Source organism: Sorex araneus, chromosome 3 (assembly GCF_027595985.1).
Source record: "Sorex araneus isolate mSorAra2 chromosome 3, mSorAra2.pri, whole genome shotgun sequence".
Lineage (NCBI taxonomy): Eukaryota > Metazoa > Chordata > Mammalia > Eulipotyphla > Soricidae > Sorex > Sorex araneus.
The window spans coordinates 182,726,919-182,747,993 of NC_073304.1; the positions used below are offsets into that span (position 1 = coordinate 182,726,919).

The 21,075-nt window shown below is 53.7% G+C and overlaps 1 protein-coding gene across 6 annotated transcripts in view; it reads right to left on the reverse strand.

Moving 5' to 3' along the window:
- Window positions 1-1,116: 1,116 nt before the first annotated feature.
- FAT3 (FAT atypical cadherin 3) overlaps window positions 1,117-21,075 on the reverse strand; it is a 267,114-nt gene continuing 247,155 nt past the window's right edge. For 2 of the 6 annotated variants that reach the window (XM_055133233.1, XM_055133232.1), the window contains 7 exons: window positions 18,476-18,944; window positions 13,325-13,478; window positions 10,749-11,398; window positions 8,814-8,927; window positions 7,317-7,376; window positions 6,447-6,482; window positions 1,117-6,061 (listed from right to left, as the gene is read on the reverse strand). In XM_055133233.1, coding sequence (XP_054989208.1) covers window positions 5,511-6,061; window positions 6,447-6,482; window positions 7,317-7,376; window positions 8,814-8,927; window positions 10,749-11,398; window positions 13,325-13,478; window positions 18,476-18,944 — 2,034 coding nt within the window. In that variant the 3' untranslated portion in view covers window positions 1,117-5,510. Of the gene's footprint in view, window positions 6,062-6,446; window positions 6,483-7,316; window positions 7,377-8,813; window positions 8,928-10,748; window positions 11,399-13,324; window positions 13,479-18,475; window positions 18,945-21,075 lie in introns of those variants that run through there. The other 4 variants (XM_055133235.1, XM_055133234.1, XM_055133236.1 and 1 more) reach the window with 3 other exon arrangements.

Below are 21,075 nucleotides of genomic sequence, written 5' to 3' on the forward strand. Positions count from 1 at the left end.
CCCTGAAGGGGGGGCAGCAGAGGGAGGTAGGGGTGAAGACCACCCAGCAAATGGTCACCTTTCCCCCACATCTGGATTTGTCTGGCGTCATCTTGGAAGGCTGGGGGACTGGGTGCAGGGGCTGGGGGAGACCACTATTAGGAATACTGGTCCGCAGAACGGGGAGGCCTGGCTGGGCACTGGACACAGCGCTGGGTGGCATTGAAAGGACTGAAAGGGGCTGAGGGCCTTCCCTTTCTGGACACTCCCCTGACTTTCTTGAAATAAGCCCACACTGGACATCAGCCCCTGAGGCCAGGGAGGCCCCAGCTGGAAGCTGGACGAGAGGAGACCCCCCCTCATGGGGAGCCTGAGCAGGGGAGGGGCACAAGTGGTGGGACTACCATTAGTTATTCATCCAGCTGGGACAGGAGTAAGGGACCACAGATCCTGGCCAAGGCCACAGGCCAACTTGCTCAGCTGCTAGTTACTTCAGCCCCCTGCGGAAGCCACAGGTGAATCCAGGGCCCAGTGCAGCACACACGGGAGGGGAGGGGTCTTCACTCTGGGTCCTTCCAGCCTCAAAACAACTTTCGAGGGGATCTCCTCCAAGGAACTACCTGCCCGTGCTTTCTTCCACCCCCAAATATCTGACTTTCCTTTGGTAGGAGATGTTCCAGAATCTCACTTCTTAAACCATGGGTTGTGACCCCATATGGGGTACAGAAGTGAATGTGGGGGCTGTAAAAATTTGGCAATGGTACAGGATTTCTAAACATGCAATGCCCAGAAATGACTTCATGATCAACTGTATGATGAACCCGAGGTGTTTCTGGGAACGTCTGCTGGGTTGCATTTCTAGGGCAAAAAGGGATCATCAGTGGAAAGTTTAAGAAGCCTGGTCCAGAGGTATTTGGTGGAAAAACCCCCTGCCAACTATGCCACAGAATTTGGAGTTATCTTGGGGGCGAGAGGGAAGAGCACTGGAGAAGGGAGCATCTGCAGAAGGGACTACAATTCCCCCACTTTCGGGCTCCGAGGCAAGAGCCGAGGGCCCTGCCCAGAGGAAGCACGAGGAGCCCAGGACCAGTGCAGCAGCAGGCGTTCACGGAGCCAGACAGACACAGGGACACGGACAGAGAGCCGCACAACTGCTCACTTCAGTTTTTTTTTTTTTTACTTGAAAACTTGTTTAACCACCAAAGTTCAGCAGTTACAAACCTGTACACTGTTGGTTTTTTATGTGTGCATTTAATTTTTATTTTTGGCTGTCCATTTTGTTTTACTTTTCTGTCTTTTTTTTTTTTTAAAGAAAAGGACATAAGACTGGAGGCCCTGACAGTGACACAGCACCTCCTTCTCCACAGTGGGGGCCAGGCCATCCTTCGCAGAGGTGTGGCGGGTGGCAGGAGAGGGGCACCGAGTTCACCACTGGGGGCAGAAGTGACCCATTTCCTCCAGTATCTGAAATGGAAATTGGGCACCTCCTCACCAGGCAACACACCCCTTTTAAAAAAGGGTAATTAAAACATTTTCATGAAAACAGAGAAAGCCAACTGAAAACAGTAGAACCAAAGAAAGGCTACAGTACAATTTTAAATGATTAGAAAGCATCATATTTGAATCTAAAATCTCGTGTGTGTGTGTGTGTGTGTGTGTGTGTGTGTGTGTAGTTACCTCAAAGGTTTGCAAACCAACAGCATGATGAATCAGCATTTTATCCGCCCACCCCAAGTTAAAGCATCCTGATTGGCATCAAGTACAGCATCTAGAAAACTCTGGAAAATGGAAGCCATTATGTACAATCTCATAAACATTTTACATACCAGAACATCCATCTTTCACAAACAGCTGTTTGCTCAGGCATGTTCACAAAACAGCCTTTCAGACACAGCTGAAAAGGAACTGCTCTGTTTTCTAAACACACGAGTCACTTCCCCGGGCTGTGGCTCAGGCTCGTGAGTGTTCCGAGGTGGTGATTCCAGGTCGGCCTGCTGGGAGGAGCCATGGCACACGCTTCGGGCAATATACGTGACACACAACAGAGGACACAACCCTCCAAGGCCTCCCCTCACTGGAAGACGAACTATGGCCTTTGTGGACTATGATGCACTTATCATTATTGCTTTCGTTACGGGGCAAGAGGAGAAACTGCTTCTTTTCCTCTCTCGGAGCCAGTGGGCTCCATGCGAGCTGACGCCACACCCAAATGCGGCCGGAAGCTTAAAGAGCTTGGAGACTTGGACCAGAAAAGCGCCTCAGTGCCTGCACAGGATCGAACCTGGTTAGGGCACTGACCCACCAAAATGATGAGGCTGAACAAGTGCCTCCTCCCCCTCTCCGTTTCCCTGGTTTGGAAATCAAGTCTGGACGTGGAGCGTGTGAGTCTCCTGTGAATCATGGGCTGGCAGGGCACCGGCTCTTCCTACTGTTTCATACAGAAGCAAGCATCCCCTGGGCCTTAGGGATCTGCTCTTCATTCTGGCTTTCACTGTGGAGACACACACTGAGAGGCAGGGTGCTGGACAGGAAGGAGTCAGGCTCTCCAAGGGCGTGCATGACTTCCCTTCTCGGAGGTGCAGGTGTTCCTGAGGGTGATTCCAAGTGAGTTCCAGGCAGAGGCGTGAGGACCTCTCGCAGGCTGTCACACCAGCCTCTGCTTGACTGCAGCCCAAGTCCTCAGACTTCACCTGGATGTCCCGAAGCCCCTTTCGTGGCCTGGCAAGACATGAGCCATGGAAGTGGCCTAGACAGAACTCAGCAGCAAAATACTCGCCCAAGAGAGTGGATAAATTAAGCAGCGATTCATTCCTTTTACAGCCCGTTTTGCATAAATACAACAGACATCGGCAGTCTTGCTGCACTTCCCAGGCCCATGCACACCCAGGAAGGCGCCCGCCTCATTCTGTGAACTGCCTCCCCGGGGAGGCACATGGTGCCAGGCAGGGAGACACACCAGTTGGCTGAACTGGCTTCCATGTGGCTTGTCATGGTGGAGGAGGTAGGAGCAAACACAAGACTGGTGGGGAAACAAAAAGCCAAACAAAAACACCCCAACAGCTAATGTAACCCAAATCCAACTGGACTTGGTGACTGGCCTGAGTTTAATTCTGTAATGATCACTCCAGCCCATTTTAGAAAATCTTCATTTGGCAAAAGCAGTATTTTCATAAAAATCCAAAGAATGTGGCATCTTTACCTCCCTTCCTGAGTGGTGGAGGGAGGGCTGCAAAGAGGCTGATGAGGCTTCTCCAGAGTCCTCTTTTCTAGCATGTTCCAGAGTGGGAGTGCTGGGTATCACATGGTCCAGCGGCAGCAGGTGGACCCCACGGTGGCAGGGAGCTGTACTGGGAGGTTGGGTGGGCAGATTGTTCCGAGCCCAATCAACTACCCCACTTCTCTTATGACATTAGTGGTCCTAGGGATCCTTCCAGCTCTGCCACTGCATTCACCCCACCGCGCCCCATCTTCCTTATAGCCCACTGGGAAATCTGATTTTCTGTGGAGTGAAAGGCATCCTATGTCTAAAGGCAGTGGATGAAGAGAGAAGCCTCTGTATATATGCTTGTGTGTGCGTGTGCATGTGTGTGCACGCGTGCGTGCATGTGTGTATGTGTATGTTTGTGTGTGTGTGTGTGTGTGTGTGTGTGGTGGAGGTGGGGGTGCGGTGGCTGCGCAGCCTCTACAGAGACAGAACATGACCCAGAGGACGGTTTGCATAGCTTGGGGCAGTGAGCCGTCTTCCCAGAACTTCTGTTCCTCCAGAGGGCTTCGGTCTTCTCCCCAGGAGCAGCCGTGCTTTGGGGGAGGGACAGAGGGTTGGTTTTATTTTGATGTCCTTTATATCACTACATGTTTGAAAGTGTAGCAGTGATTCTGTTAGACCATTAATTCATCGTTTTCTCTGCTTGTTGCAAATGTGCTTCTCACAAAATTAAACTAGTGAAGACGTTATTTCTCAAAGCAGCCTGAGTGAGATTCATTTATTTCAAGACCACAGTGTGGACAAGCTTCCATGAGGGGTCTGAGCGAGAGAGGCTGGGGGTCTGGAAGTGTGTGAATTCAGGAAGGAAAAGGGATTTTTAACACTGATCTTCAGAAACACTGACTCCTACAAAGAAGTGGGTTGAGGAAGCGGAAACAAGGGAAGTGTCTGAGTAGTTGTAACAGACTGAGGTCAGTGCCACATCGGCAGAAACCATGGACACTCAGATCTGCCACTGAGCAGATGTGCAAACGTGCATTCCCACCGTCACATGCATGGTGCTTGGCTGTCACCATGTCACCAGCCGACCCCCGCTCCACACTCTTCCTGCTGGGCTTCTCCCACGTTCTGGAGGTTTCTCCTGCCAACTTGGGAAACACGTGGTTCAAATTCACATGTGCCAGGAGAGGCTTCTGGGTGGAACCAAACATTCCACGTTGTTGGAATAGTTGTTTAGTTCTGAAAAATTCTAACAAAAGACTGCATTTTTTTTTAAAAAAAAAGCAGTTTTGCTTTTAGGAAATATAAATGGCAGTACCAAAGCAAAGTTAACCCAACTGGAGTAAACGGTGGCATTTGGTGTTACTCGATCAAGTTTGAGGGTAGAGCACCTGCAGGGCCGGGGCTGCAGTCTCCAGGACTCTTCTGAGAGCACCACGGCTGGGCCGGGCTCCTGCCCGCACACGGGGACTGCCCACCCGTTCCAGCAGTGGCACGAGCCGAATGACACGGACCTCTTCTTTGTCGCATGGAGAACTGTGATTACCTGGGTGGGAACTCGGGGAGTCTTTTCTACCCCCCGAGCCTCCTCCTGCAGACAATTTGTGAATTCTGATTACGCATCTAAATGGCTGTTGTTCAAGAGAACAACATAAGAAAATACAAGCTTTTCCTGTTCAGCTCCGACTCTCCCAGCAAAGGCATTCCTGTCTCGGGGCTGGAGTCCACCTAAGAGTCAGGAACGCTTGTTGGGAAACACAGATAATCACACTCTTCTCATGCTGAGCCACTGACCTTCTCCCCACCCACAAACAAACCCTGAATCTCCTCGTATTGCTCTTCACGGACATTTTCCTCAGAGATCAGAAAACCTGGCTCCGTGACACTGGATGCTTAACAGAAGCAAATAGGAATAACCGAGCATACTAAGCATTTTATCCAAACCTAATTTTATAGCTGAAAATCAGGCAGCTTAATTCTTTAAAAGTTGATTTTAACGGCTTCAGCCCATTTTCTTACTCATCCACTAACACATTTCTCTTTTGCCTACGAAACTAGTTTGCATCCATAGAAACTACTTTCATCCCCCCAACGCGACGCCGCAGCGACCCCCCAGTAGGACCCGAGGCCTGGGTGGGCCCACTGCTCCCTCCACACCTGGGTGCCTGTGTGCTGGTGAAGGGTGGGGCGCCCCGCAGGGTCCACGGGCCACTCAGAACTCAGGTCCGGGCCCGCCTATTCTCTGCGCCTCGGCTCCCCCCACTGGCCAGCCCAGCCAGCCGCCCATTCCGCCTTTCTTGTCAGTTCGTCCCAGGGAGCCCCCGCCCTACACCTGGGTCTGGTGCTGTACCTCCAGAAAGGGAGGGTGCAGGTGGTCCCCGCCTAGCTCTGCCCCCACGTCGCTGCTGCAGTCCTGGGGCTCGTGCGGGACTGAGGTGCCTCTGCGGCTCTCTGGAGGCCGCCTGGACTCGGGACCCGGGCACACAGGCATGGTGAAAGTACTGAAGTCACAGGGGTTCCCTGCCTGTCCGGCGGGGTCGGGTTCATGGGGGAAGGCGTGGGGTGGCAGGTACTGGCTGGGGTGGAAGTGAGCTCGGTGCCTGCGGCCTGGGCTCAGGCTGCCGCTGAGCGGGGGCTCGTACTGCTCCGGGAAGTCCTCAGGCAGCGGTGGTGGCAGCTGGTCCCGGCTCAGGAAGTCCTCATCGGGAGGCGGCGGGCACTCGCTGTCCACGTCGTAGCCCCCCAGGTAGTAGTCACTCTCCAGCTCCCGAGTGCCCGCTGTCCCGGGCCCAGCCTCCGGGCTCTCGTAATGGGGCACTTCCTCGATGTCCGACAGGCGCGCGCCTGGCATCCAGTCTGACGTGTCCCAGTGATAGGCTGTGGGATAAAGGCCTCCACGTCACTCCCAGCCTTGGGTACACAGCCCGCCTGCCGCGGTCCCTTCCTGGAGTCCCCGGGCAAAGCCACACACTGGCCAGGCACCAGGCAGGACCACATGGGAGCCCGAGGCATTCCAGGGTCCACCCACACGTGCGGGGCCTGGTAGCCACATGCTGGCAGGGACGCATGCCAGGGAGGAAAGAGCAGGTGGCAGCACCTCCCAGGAGCACAGGTGTGGGAGGGACGTAGGTTCCCCTCCAGCCCCCAGCCCCAGCCCTGGAACATGCAGGTTCAGACCAAAGAGGCTCAGAGGGAGGAGAGGGAGGAGAAGGAAGCTGGAAGCTCAGGGAGGAGGGCACAGGCGCTGCTGGGCACCGGTCACCTCGGTTGTAGTTCTGTCCTGGGTCCATGACAGACACTGTTCAAACATAAGCAAGAGTGAGGCGAGAGCACGCAGGGTAGGACAGAGGGGCTGTGAGAGCCCAAAGAGCTGAGCCCCCACTGACCAGGGCAGCTGTGAGCACTGAGAGACCCCCCACTGTTTGGGGTACTGTGAGATACCCCTACTGTCCAGGGGCACTGTGAGCACTGAGTGGCCCCTCACTGTCCAGGGAGCTGTGAGACTCCCCCACTGTCCAGGGATGCTCTGAGCACTGAGTGACCCCCCCACACTGTCCAGGGGTGCTGTGAGAATGGAGAGTGCCTAGCCCCCCCCACTATTACTGAGGAAATGGAGTGTGTCCCTGACAGTCCCTGGACACACTGGGTCACTAAGTTCACACTTGTGGGTGGAGCAGCCCCTGAGTAGGCCACATGGGTTCCTGCCCGAAGGGCTCCTGGGAGTGACCCGTCTGAACAGGCTGCCCTCCTCCTGGAAGGCTTTCCTCAGAGAGAGAGGCCCACGTATGAGAAATAAGCTGCCTTTGCTGTCAAACTTAGACATTGCTTTGATCCAGGGTCAGAGAGAGCTGAGTGTCAGTTCAAGCTGTACACGCAGGAGCCCAGGTTCGACCCCAGCCACCCCGGGGTTGACCCTTCAACACACAGCTGGGAGCAGCCCCGGAGCACTGCTTGGCCTGGCTCCGGCACCATGAAAGGCCGATCCAGAAGCTGCTGGGAACTGAACCCTAACCCTGGGCCTCACACATGCAAGCACGTGCCCTACTGCCGACCCATGACCCTGCTCCCCAAACCACCCCCCGTTCTGAAGAACATTCTTTACCCAGCGAAGGTGAGGAAAACAAGCAAGTACCTTCATCCTCTATCGAGTCAACGACATTGTTGACAAGCTGAATGACAGTCACTATGGACGCTTGGAGGCAGAGAAGAGGGTGGGAAGGAGAAGGACGCGGTCAGTGATGCTTGGCAAATTCCATCTCTAACTTCCCATCATGCACGCAGCCCCCACGGACATTGGAGCGCGTGCTCCCAGAGCAGGGACACTGTGACTACTCAGGGTGCAGAGCCAGACCGTTGCCCCCCGGAGACTCCTGGCCCAGCAAACGGAGACCTGCCCCACCCCTACTCTGGGGCTGAGGACTTGACTGATGTGCTGGGCAAGGCTTGTGAGCAAAGGTCAGCGTGGGCTGCCCCTGCTAGGCCTGACAGCATGCCGCACGAGGGGCACCTGTCGTGCATGGAGACAGGCAGCAAGACTCAAAGGGTGGGGTGGACACTGGAAGGTGAGTCCAGCTCAGTGCTGCCTCCCTGTCAGTGTGGACAGACCAATGTCTGGGCCTACTTTCATGGAGCACCCCAGAATGCTCAGGGCACTATGAAAGTGTGAGCGTGCATGCGCGCACGTGCACATATACACAGACACACACACACACAGAGCCGAGGGCAACACCAGATGGCACCTCTGCCGGAGGGAAGCTCTTACTCTGGGACTTCTGTGTATGATCTGGCGGGGCCAGGAGCAGCCTCACCGCTCACTCCACCCTGGAGGCTGCTGCCCAGAGTCAGGTGGGCTGTGCCAGTGTCCTGGATGTGGCTGGGGCACAGAGACAGCCACTCTTTTGCTCTCTGATGTAGCAGGTGTGTGTGTGTGTGGGTCAGGCGGTCATGCCCAGAAAAGACATGTCCATCAGCTAACCCCTCTGAGACCTCCTTGCTCCCTGGCATGTGAGACCCACTTTCCCTCTTACTGCTGCACCCTCAGCTCAGGAGTCTGCGCCCCCACCCCCAGCACCCCAGCCCCAAGACCCACACACAACCCTCAGGATGAAAGGATGCACTCTTTTCACTGGCTTCCGGTACATGACACTCAGGAGCCCAGATGAACTCTCCTCCCCTGAGAGAGAGAGAGAGCTGAGGTCTCTCTCTCAACCCCGAAGCTGTGCACCCAGGATCTGGGAGGCTCCAGGGAAGGAAGGAGGGCTGGATGTGGGTATCTTGGAAGGAAGAAGGGCAGGAGGCGGGTGCCCTGGGAAGGGGGCTCCCCAGGAGGAGGGCTGGAGGCGGGTGCTCGGGGAAGGAGGCTCCGGGAAGGAAAGAGGGCAGGAGGTGGGTGCCCTGGGAAGGGGGCTCCGGGAAGGAGGGTTAAAGGTGGTGCTCTGGGAAGAGGGGTTCCCCGGAAGGAGCCTTGGCTCCGACTCACCAAAGGTGGGAGCGGGGGCAACACCCAAGGTAGCCAACCCGGGTGGGTTTCTCTGCCATGTGCTGGGCCCCGCACGCAGCACATCTGTCGGACCCTGAGGCATGAGGGATGTGGGTGCCCCATCAGAGGAAGCCCCCAGGGACCACTCACCATTGTCATCCCCCGAGTCTGACTGGAAGGAGCTGAGCGACTGCACCTCGGAGCTGCTGCCTTTGGTGCTGCTGGTGAAACAGGTCACGTCTCCTGCCTCGTCAGCCGCCTTGTCTGTGTGCACAGTGGGAGAGAACAGAGATGGACCCGCTGCCTGTCTGCACCTGCCCAGCCTGTCCGGGGCCCCTGTGGGCGCTTGGGTATGTTTAGAGAAGCAGAGTGTACTGCGGCGGGCAAGAGCAGCCCCCACAGCTGGTCCCTCCTGGGAGGGGCAGTGCTGGGCCACAGCCCCTGGCACCAGAGCTGAGCCATGCAGCGTTGACTCTGGAGAAGGACATTATAGTGGAACTGCAGGGTGACCGTGCTCGGTGTTGGCCTTGCACACAGCCAACCTAGGTTCAATCCCTGGCACCCCGTATGGTCCCAAGTCCCAGAAAGAGTGATCTCAGAGTGTAGAGCCATAAGCCCTGAGCACTGCTGGGTGTGGCCAAAAAAATCAGGAAAAAAGAAAGAAAATGGGCACACATGTTTTTCAGGCAGGAATGTACTTCACTCACCCCAACTCCCTCTTGGGGAGCAAGTGCAATTCCAGGCTTGACTAGCTAGAGGGCAGCACCACCTCATCTTTTGTGTACTGCAGGGCATGCTCATCCCTCAGGGCCACACAAAGACAGCCTGGTGCACCCACACATGCACACTCACACACGTGCACACACACATGCACACATACACACACAGATACATGCACACACATTCACACTACACACATATACACATGTACATGCACACACATACATACACACATGCACTCACACACACTCATACTTACACCTGCACACACACACGCACACACATACATGTGCACATACACTCATACACTCACACACACTCTAACACATGCACACACACACTCACACAGATGTGCATCCCAACTTTGCTATCCGACAAGCTAAAGCAAGCAAGGAAACCAAACCACATCTTGAGTTGACAAGTAAATAATGAGCCCGGGCCTGAGGTGTGGTGTCGCTAGTGAACAAATTGCCATGCTAGCAAGGAAGGATGTGTGTGCCACAGAGACTGGAAGCACTGGTCTGGGTGGAGGTGGACAGAGACAAAGCAGCCCAGGTGCAGGAAGGCTGCTATCTGCTGTCCACCCAGCGGCTCTCACCCATGGGTGCCCAGAACATGGAGTGGGGGAGAGCCAGTGGCTATAGGCCACGACCAAGATGCTGGGGTCATAGGGCAGAAATGGGGTGAAAGGGTGCTAAGCTGAGGGCTCTGCTGCCCCTGCCTGTTCTCAGGAAGGTAGACTCTCCTCATTGTTCCGGCCCCCTAAAGAGAACAGTCCATAAACAAACGGTCAGCTCCTAGAATCAACACCCCCTGCATCGTGATTGTGCCCCATAGCCCGAGAGCCAACTGTTCTCCATGACCATACACCAGCTTCCCCAGGAATTGGCTCGTTTTGCCTCTGTAACTTGCTTGGCTGATCACAGCTCCTGCCACCCCTCACCCACTGTACCCACTGTCTGACTAGGAGGTAAATGCTGCTTTTCTAAACTCATCCCTCACTGTCCGTGGCTGGGTTCTTTGAGATGCTAGTGGACTGGTGGTCGCCAGCTTCTTTCATAGACGTCTCATTTGGACTCTCTGAGTGGTATTCATGTGGGTGTCCCGAAACTCCCTTACACAGTGTCGGGGACAGGTAGGTTGGCTGGCAGCCAGGAGGAACAGGGACCATTCTCCCTGCACCCCGGGGCCTCACTGGATGGCCATCTCTGCTGTGTCAACCCTCCTCTCCCTCCACACTGCACTCCTTTGGGCTGTGTCTCATTCATGGCAGCCACACCTCCACTCAGGGGTCCCCAGCCTGTGTCTAAGGGCCCCCGGATAGACGGTGCAGGACCGAATGAGCGGGATCCCCCGTGCACTCACTCTCGGTGCCGCTGTCCCAGGCGTTCTTGCGGATGGAGTCACAGTCTGAGCGGCAGGGTGACACGGTGGGCAGGTTGGGGGCCACGCTGCAGACGGCCACGCCGCGGCGTGTGGGGAGGATGCGCGGGGACTCGGGGTGGAAGGTGGTCATCTCCTGGTGCTCGGCGCCCAGCGCCTCGGCTGCCAGCTTGTCCAGGTGGCCGCGGGAGTCGCTCTGGAAGCAGGGGGTGTAGGCCATGGGGCGCACGGGCACCTGCGGCGGCCCCACCTCCTGGTAGACGTTGCGGGGGGCTCGCAGGCCGCGGAAGGGGCCGCCATTGCTCTTGCGCAGCAGCGCGGCTGCCGCGGGGTCCCGCACCAGCGTGGCATCGTTGCGAGAGTAGTGGGGCCGGAAGACCTTCCTGCGCAGGGCGGCGAAGAGCGCCACCAGCACCAGGAGCACCAGCAGCACGGCCGCGATGCCCACCAGCTCCTCCTTGCCCACGTACGCCGGGCCCGCCTGGATGTCTGGCACTAGCACGGGCCGCAGCGCGCAGCGCGGGCCCACGAAGCCGCGCGTGCAGTTGCACATGAAGGAGCCGAACACGTTCACGCACGCGCCCCCGTTCTCACACTCCTCCCGCGCGCACTCGTCCACGTCCTCCTCGCACCTGTGCACAGAACACAAGCCCGCCATCATCTTCCGGCAGAGGAGAGGCACAGAGCTCTGGACCACTGTGCTGTGTGTCTGTGTGTGTGTGCGCGCGCGTGGGGGAGGGAGGGTTGGAGGGGCTCGGCGTGAGTGTGGGAGATGGTGTACGTGTGGGAAATGGTGTGAGACAACATGAGTGTGGAAGATGTGAGTGTGGGATACAGTGTGAGTGGGGAGACGGTGTGAGTGTGGGAGACTGTGGGTGTGGGAGACAGTGTGTGTGTGGGAGATGGTGGTGTGTTTGTGGGACATGGCTAATGTGAGATGGTACATTATGAGATAGTGTGTGAGAGATGGTGTGTGTAGGGGGGAGTCAGAGGCCAGAGTCTTCATTCCACAGAAAAGTGCATCTCTGGAGCCCTTGTCCACAGTCCCTAGTACCCTTTCCACCAGGAGGTAGGTAGACACAGGAGACATGCTGGAAGTCACGAGTCTCCAATCCACTGGGCACAGAATTTAACATTTTATAATTTTAGAGGTGACATATATTCCATTTCTCATGTTGCACCAAATGCCCAATGCAGGAATGAGAAATAAAGACCAGTCTGCTATTACTTTATCCTTGACCCTCTTTGTTCTCAGAAGCACACTGTGAACCTGTATGCAGGAGAGCAAAAACTCTATTTTTCTGATGTTTTCATCTGGTAGTTCATCTTGTAGGGTCAGGGGAATGGCATAAAGAGGTAGGGGTCCGGAGACAAAGCTACACGTCTTCCAGAGTCTGCTATGCAGACGGCTAATGCTAATGTGGTGAGGAGGAAAGAGGATGAAAGGGTTCTAATGAATAATCCAATCAGTTTCATTCTCTTCAAAGCTCGGAGTCATTACATGGCAAGCACTGAGGCCTGATTCTTTGAGTTTAACCTCGAGAACACAGACCTTTTCCTTCTTCTCTTAGCTCTACTTCCACAATTGTTCTGATCTTTTCACTTAAAAGACTCAATCACCTATATTTTCAGTAATCCACCTTTTAAAATGTACTCAGACATCCTAATTTGAATAGATTGAGGCCAGGTCAGTCGGAAATTAGTCAGAATCACAGAGTATTTAAGAATAAATGCAGCTTTATTACTTTAAATTACGCCCAACTATTTAAAGTGGGCTAAGTATTTCCTGGGAAAGTCCTCGGGAGAATTGCTCTAATGAATGCATAAGACTGATCTGTGATTAGAATATCATATAGATATTCTCAAACCATCAAGGACAGAGCGAGAACAGGGCTCTGAGAAAGACTCAGGTGTCCCCTCTGACTGCACCCCTTCACTTCACTTTCTCTCACGTCTTGGTGGGATACTCGGCTTCTAAGAATCCAGGAAATGTGACAGCAGGTGTGTTCAGAATTTACTGGAAATGGTAGTGCTCAGAGGGATTATCTTTGGAAGAACTGCTCTCCTAATGGCAGGGGACGGAGGGATCCTATTAAAAACATGGAATATAAAAGAATGCCTTGAAAACTGTGAATGGCACAGGACTCCCCACCAGGAAGGCTGCTAGCACTGGAGCCAGGAGAGCCCTCTTAGGGGAGGGCTGCCGAGTCAGTGCTCCACATGACCCTCTCATCTGCCCTGACTCAGCAGCAGCAGCATGGAGAAGCCCACATGCTCTCACACCGAGAGAGGCTGACAGTTTCACTCATGTGAAGAGGCACACACAGTCTCACATGGAGAGAGGTCCACACAGTCTCCTCACTCATATGGAGAGAGGCCTACATAGTCTCACATAAGAGAGGCTTGCACAGTGTCACTCACTCACGTGGAGAGAGGCCCACACAGTCCCCTCACTCACGTGGAGAGAGGCCCACACAGTCCCCTCACTCACGTGGAGAGAGGCCCACACAGTCCCCTCACTCACGTGGACAGAGGCCCACACAGTCTCATGCACTCACGTGGCTCCGGTGAGACCAGCTCTGCAGCTGCAGGTGTATGAGTTTCCTATGGGGTCACAAGAGCCTCCGTTGCGGCAGGGGTTGGGGAAGCAGGCCGTGATCTCTGACTCACAGTTGCTCCCAGTGAACTGGGATTGGCAGGCGCATTGATATCCTGGAGAGAGAGAGAGATAAGAGTTGGAGCTGGGCTGGACAATGTCTGTGCCTCATTCCTCTTGGCCAGGTTGGAGGAGACAGGTGCCCCAGATGGTCAGCAAACTGGTCATTTTGGACTTGGGACACATCTCACCTTGGAAGTGCCCTTGAGGACTGGAAAGAGTATATGATGGTGAGGTGAATGATGCTTACGTGCCAACCCTGGTTCAATCCTGGCACCAGACAGTCCCCCAGCTGCCAGCTGCGGCCTCAGTGAAGCTGGCATGGTGGGGTCTGAGCAGCACTGCATCCCTGAACTTGGCCACTGAACCACATGCCTGGCTGGCTGAGAATCACTGGGGTCCCCAAGGTCTGAGCACCACTTGGGAGTCTCCCCCTAAGTACCCATGAATTGATTCCCTTGCTAGTCTTTGAAAAGTAGCACTGTGAAGCCTACACATTTTTTTTTTAATTTATTTATTTTTAATTAGAGAATCACCGTGAGGGTACAGTTACAGATTTATACACTTCTGTGCTCACACTTCCCTCATACAAAGTTTGGGAACCCATCCCTTCACCAGTGCCCATTCTCCACCACCCGTAAACCCAGTGTCCCTCCCACCCTCCCCAATCCCATCTCCCCCCCACCCCACCCTGCCACTGTGGCAAGGCATTCCCTTCTGCTTTCTCTCTCTAATTAGCTGTTGTGGTTTGCAACAAAGGTGTTGAGTGGCCGCTGTGCTCAGTCTCTAGCCCTCATTCAGCCCGCAACTCCCTTCCCCCACATGGCCTTCGACTGCAATGTAGTTGGTGATCGCTTCTCTGAGTTGACCTTTCCCCGGAACGTGAGGCCAGCCTCGAAGCCATGGAGTCAACCTCCTGGTACTTATTTCTACAGTTCTTGGGTGTTAGTCTACCACTCTGTTATTCTATATACCATAGATGAGTGCAATCTTTCTATGTCTGTCTCTCTCTTTCTGACTCATTTCACTCAGCATGAAACTTTTCATGCCCATCCACTTAACTACAAAATTCTTGACCTCCTTTTTTCTAACAGCTGCATAGTATTCCATTGTATAGATGTACCAAAGTTTCCTCAACCAGTCATCCGTTCTGGGGCACTCGGGTTTTTTCCAGATTCTGGCTATTGTAAACAGTGCTGCGATGAACATACATGTGCAGATGTTGTTTCGATTGTACTTTTTTGATTCTCTGGGATATATTCCCAGCAGTGGTATTGCTGGGTCAAATGGGAATTCAATATCTAATTTTTTGAGAGTCGTCCAAATTGTTTTCCAGAAGGGCTGAACCAGTCGGCATTCCCACCAGCAGTGAAGAAGGGTCCCTTTCTCCCCACATCCTCTCCAACAGCGGTTGCTTTTGTTCTTTTGGATGTGTGCTAGTCTCTGTGGTGTGAGGTGGTATCTCATGGTTGTTTTGATCTGCATCTCTCTGATGATTAGTGATGTAGAGCACTTTTTCATGTGCCTTTTGGCCATTCGTATTTCTTCCTTGGTAAAGTTTCTGTTCATTTCTTTGCCCCATTTTTTGATGGGGTTGGATGTTTTCTTCTTGTAGAGCTCAACCAGTGCTTTATATACCATTGATATCAACCCCTTATCTGATGGGTATTGTGTAAATATCCTTTCCCATTCTGTGGATAGTCTTTGTATTCTGGTCACTGTATCTCTTGCGGTGCAGAAGCTTTTTAGTTTAATGTAGTCCCATTTGTTGATCTCTGTTTTTACTAGATTGCTTAGTTCCGTGTCACCTTTGAAGATACCCTTATCTTCAATATCGTGGAGGGTTTCGCCGACCTTGTCTTCAATGTACCTTATGGTTTGTGGTCTAATGTTGAGGTCTTTAATCCATTTTGATCTGACTTTTGTGCATGGTGTCAGTTCAAGGTCTAAACCCATTTTTTTGCATGTGGTTGTCCAGTTGTGCCAGCACCATTTGTTAAAGAGGCTTTCCTTGCTCCACTTCACTTCTCTTGCTCCCTTATCAAAGATTAGATGGTCATACATTTGGGGTTGTGTGTAGGGATATTCCACCCTGTTCCATTGGTCTACGGCTCTGCCTTTGTTCCAGTACCATGCTGTTTTAATTGTTACTGCTTTGTAGTAAAGTTTGAGGTTGGGGATGGTGATGCCTCCCATCATCTTTTTCCCAAGAATTGTTTTAGCTATCCTTGGACGTTTGTTATTCCATATGAATTTTAGGATTGCTTGATCCATTTCTTTGAAGAATGTCATGGGTATATTTATAGGGATCGCATTGAATCTGTATAATGCTTTAGGGAGTATTGCCATTTTGACAACATTGATTCTCCCTATCCACGAGCAGGGTATATGTTTCCATTTCCTCATGTCCTCTTTGATTTCATGGAGTAGCGTTATGTAGTTTTCTTTGTAAAGGTCTTTTACTTCCTTGGTTAAGCTGATTCCGAGGTACCTGATTTTCTGGGGCACGATTGTGAATGGGATTGCTTTTTTCATGTCCCTTTCCTCTGCCTCATTGTTTGCATATATGAAGGCCATGGATTTTTGGGTATTGATTTTGTAGCCTGCAACTTTACTGTATAAGTCTATTGTTTCTAAGAGTTTCTTAGTAGAGGTTTTAGGCTTCTCTAGATATAGTATCATGTCGTCTGCAAATAGTGAGAGTTTGATTTCTTCCCTTCCTATCTGGATGCCCTTAATCTCTTTTTCTTGTCTAATAGCTATCGCAAGTACTTCCAGTACTATATTGAAGAGGAGTGGTGAGAGTGGGCATCCTTGTCTTGTGCCTGATCTCAGAGGAAAAAAGCCTACACATTTTTTTTCCTTATGAGAACGGGTCCAGATCCTGGATGGAGACTGGTGGGCAGGAAGATGGGCCCCACCCTCAGCACTAAGTCCAAAAGAACAGGACCCAAAGGCTGTGCTATCTCTGCCCAGTCTGACTCCTCAGTGGGAGCTGGAGCAAGCCTGAGGGGAGGTAGCTGCTCACGGGAGCCTCAGTGGGTATCAGCGTCTGTACCCTTTTCCTCCATCCCCTGACCCGGTGCAGGTCAGGTCTGGGTGAAGAGAGTCTTCTTCTGGGGTGAAGGACACTCTTAGGATTTCCCGCACTTCCAAGAAGATGTGAGCAGTGAAGACTCAGAGCTGTACCCCATTGTGGACAGCTGCCCGGAATATGCCTCCCTTGTGTGGTTATGCAGGTTGCTCTGTGCTGTAGCTCTGGCTCATGGTTGCTTTTTTATGTCACAAGAGTGGTACCTATTGTTAGTTCCCGTGAAAGGCTCATTGATCAAAATTGACCTGATTTCACAAGGTATTATTTATGACCTCATTATCCCTGCTTGGGTCCCATTGTTAATAATTTTTATCTTATAAACAAGTCGGCCATCATGAGACCAAGTGATTTAATGATTAGTGGTTTAAAGTCACTTTCAGTCATTCTCTGAAGGATCAAATAGGACTAAGAAGAAAAAATCAGGACTCCTATCAGTAACCCAGCTTTGGGGGTACGGTTGAAGTCAGAAGTTGGTGCAAGGGTGCAGCCTGGCAAGTGACTGCATGTGACGGCAAGCCCAGCCTTCTGGTTCCCAGACCTTTCTATGGGATAATTGTGGTGGTCTTGGGCTCATTTGGATTACTCCCCACAGCTCCAGGGAGCTAGTATCACAGAGGGTGATGTGCAGCACCAGATACCCTCTGGGGCCAAGTCACCCTCCAATAAGAGGGGCAGGGTTCTACTGTGCCCAGTGCCTGCCCAGTGCCACTATGCTGCCATGGAACACTAAGGAAATGATCGCCAAGAGCTCGCCCACAGTATCTGATGGCCATGAGCATCTTAGCACTATTGCAAATGAAAGGGGATAAGTCAGTTAGTTAATCTCAGCATCTTAGTAAAAGGGTTTGAGCCTGTTGTTTTGGGGCTGCAGTGTGGGGCTTGGTGTAGTTCTATGCTTGAGAGTCATTCCTGGGGGGGTTAGGGAGGATGGTTCCCAGGGGGGACAGAGCATGGGGTCCATCTGGTTGAACCATCCCTATAGCCCTAAAGGGATTAGCTTTTTTGGACTAGTGCAGATTGTAAAAAAAAAAAAAAAAAAAGAAAGAAAAACCTTTATGTAGAATAGCAGCAGATCTGCAGGAAAAGTGCTAAGACCTCTTCATGCATTTTCTCATTTAATCTGACAACAATGCCAAACTGACGTTATTTTAGGAAAGAGGGCACCGAGACTTCAATAGGACCATCTGCCCACATAGGCATGGTCAGGAAGTAGCAGGAGCCACTTTTGACCGGTTGTGAGGATTTAGAAAAGAGCAGTGACCCCACTTGTGTTCAGGAGCACGTGAAACCCCCTGCTGCTCGAGGTGTGCTTGCACTCAGGATTCTAATTCCTGAGGGTGTGAAGGCTTTGAAACCTTTGAGTCAAATCCGGGGCACACTGACTCTCCTAGGAAGCCAGCACATGAGCTGGGCCAGGACATCCCCTGCTGAAGCCTTTGACTTGCTCCTTTTTGGACTGGATTCCTCCAAGGCAGGGCCTCAGCCCAGCCCTGCGGGGAGCAGAACATTGTCCTGACATTCAGGCTGTGCACAGATGGCCAGTGCGCAGCCAGACTGCTGCTGAGATGCAGGCAGCTTGTGCCCTCCTGGTGCCCCCTTGGATGTGAAGAGGCCCAGGCACCCCCAACATCTGGGTGTTACCCGCTGCCTCGAGTGATGGGCGGCAGAGCACAGTGAAGAGCAGCAGACACAGGTGCTTCCCCGGTCACCCTATGTGTCAGAGAGCACTCAACCTAGAAGGCAGAACTCCTCCCACTTCCCATTTGACAGGAGCACTCACCCATGTGACGTGGAGCACTCATACTAGAAGGCAGGACTTCCCCCTCATCTGGTAGGATTACTTACCTCACATGGCAGGGAGCACTCACTCCCAGAATGCAGGATTCCCCCCCACCTGGCAGGAGCACTCATCCCTACATGGCAGGGAGCACTCATCCTCATGTGGCAGGGAGCACTCACCCCCGGAGGGCAGGCTACTGCAGCTGCCCCCGTGCTGGCAGGGACCCCGTGCACAGGCATCTGGGTAGAGCACACAGCCCAGCTTGAGCTCAGTCAGTCCCACCACCTCGGCGAAGCTGCTGCGCTTGTTTTGCAGTGGTAGCTCGTGGCCATTGAGCACCACCGCATCCAGGCAGCCCTGGAAGCCGCTGAGCACCTGTGTGCTGTGTGCATCGGCCAGGCTTCGGGCCGGGTCGGCCTGCACAAGTGCCCCAAAATAGATAGCGCTGTCAGCACGCAGTGTCTGGAAGTAGAGCGGTGCCCGACGCCGCTCCACGTAGCTGTCGTCCAGGGACAGGCTGGTGACATTGTGGTTGAGCTCGAGGAAGACCGAATGCCAGCTCCCATCGTTGACGGCACGACCCGAGATGCCCAGGATGCCAGGGCCTGTGCCACAGTCCAGCTGGAACCACAGTCGGCTGTCCACGATCTGCCAACAACACGTGGTAGTTTAGTGCCTTCCTCTGCATGTTCCCACAGCCCAGGCCCTCACCAGAGCCTGCCTGATTGTGCCAGCCTCTCTCCCCGCCCAATGCCAGCTCCTCTGTGGGCTCCACCAACCTTCTTGTGGCTGTAATGATGCAGAAACAGTCCCTTCCTGTGGACAGGCCCCCAGCTCTGGAGCTCTCCTGTGCTCTTGCTGCAGCGCCTCAAGGGGCCTCCATCGGCAGTGACAACTGTCCAAGGAGCAACTACTAGGCTCCAAGAATGTGTGCCAGGCCTGGATTGCTCATGCAGCTGTTCCCTAGGGCTGATGTTTAGGGGAAGTGGCCCAACCCCAAGGGGGCACACAGAGGTGCCCTGGAGTGGGAGAGGACACAGACAGCTTTCTGGTGCCCAGATGACAACTCCTAGGTGACACCCCACACGATGCCTCATTCTCTATGTGCTGCTGCAGTACTCAATGGGAGGGGCTGGGCCACTTCTGGGCTGTGGACAGGCAATACACCCAGTGAGCTGTTCACACCTGTGCACACCCCCGGATGGGGGGCTCACACTCATGGACGTGGGGTTCACACTCACACACACACCCCGGGCTGGGGTTCATGCTCATATACACCCAGTTGTGGGGTTCACACTCATATACTCCTCAGTCGTGGGGTTCACACTCACACATACCCTAGGTGTGGGGTTCACACTGATACACACACCCAGGCTGGGGTTCACACTCATATACACACCCCAGACATGGGGTTCACATATATACACCCCTCTAGGCATGGGGTTCATACTCACACACACCCCAGTTGTGGGGTTCACACTCAGATGGGGGTCATACACACCCCCAGGCTGGAGTTCACACACACACACACACACACACACACACACACACACACACACACACACACACACTCCCAGCCTGGGGGCCCATCTGCACATGGACATTCAAGGGGAGAAAGTGCCCACTGCAGAGGACCCTGCCCAGAGTTGGGTGCAGGGCTGGCTCGGGTGGAGGAGACGTCCTGGGCTCCATGCCCTGTGTGCTCTGCCCTCCTATACCTCTCAAACACGTGGCAACCTGAGGGTCGGTGTTTAATGCACAGAGTGATATGGGCTGGGCATGCGGCATCACAGAGACATCTGCTTTGGGCTGTCCCCCTTGTCCTGGGCCCCACTGGGTGAGAGCATATACCCATGGAGAGGGGCAGTCAGGAAGGCAGTGGGTGCGAGGAAGGGGTGCTGCCACCTGTGACCAAGGGGACTCTGAATGTCTCCAACTGTCTTGGCAACGTGGGCCTGGCTCATGCCGAATTAACACAATGTCACAGCAGTGCCCGGTCACATGAGCCACTGTGGAGCCTGTCCCTGATGCCCCGGGGCCTGCTTTCCTACCCAGATGTCCCGGCCACATCTCCATTGTGTGGAAGGTGGTGCTCCGGGCCGGGCAGTGCTCTGATCCTCAGGCCGATCACACTCCACCTCCCACAGCTGTTGGTGTCCGGAGACTATCCCCACAGAGAAAACTCAGCTCTGCCATGCAAGCACAGATGTGAGGAGTCAGGTGCCTCGGCTGCTCCTTCCTCTGAGTGCCTGGTGCGTGGGCCCTGCCATGCTGTCCTCACTGACCTTGGCTCCACATCACAGACCCAGGGGATTCCGTGAGTCATACAGGGATATCTGCTCTGCAACGACTCTGGGAGAACAGTTGCATGTTTGTCTGAGGTGCTCGCAGCAATCAGAGATAGCAGAGCTGCCAGGGGCACACTGGGCTATGTGGAGGCACGGGGGCGAGGGGGACCAAACCTGCCCCTGCACTTGTGAGGCACACACTCTGAGTCCCTGAGCCCGCCCTGTTGGACATGTAACCTTTCTAAATCAATGCAATTTTTAATTTTTTTTTGGTTTCCGGGTCACACCTGGTGATGCACAGGGGTTACTCCTGGCTCATGCACTCAGGAATTACTCCTGGTGGTGCTTGGGGGACCATATGGGATGCTTGGATTCAAACCCAGGTCGGCCACGTGCAAGGCAAACGCCCTATCCGCTGTGCTATTGCTCCAGCCCCAATCAATGCACTTTTTAATTTTTTTTTTTTTTTTGCTTTTTGGGTCACACCCGGC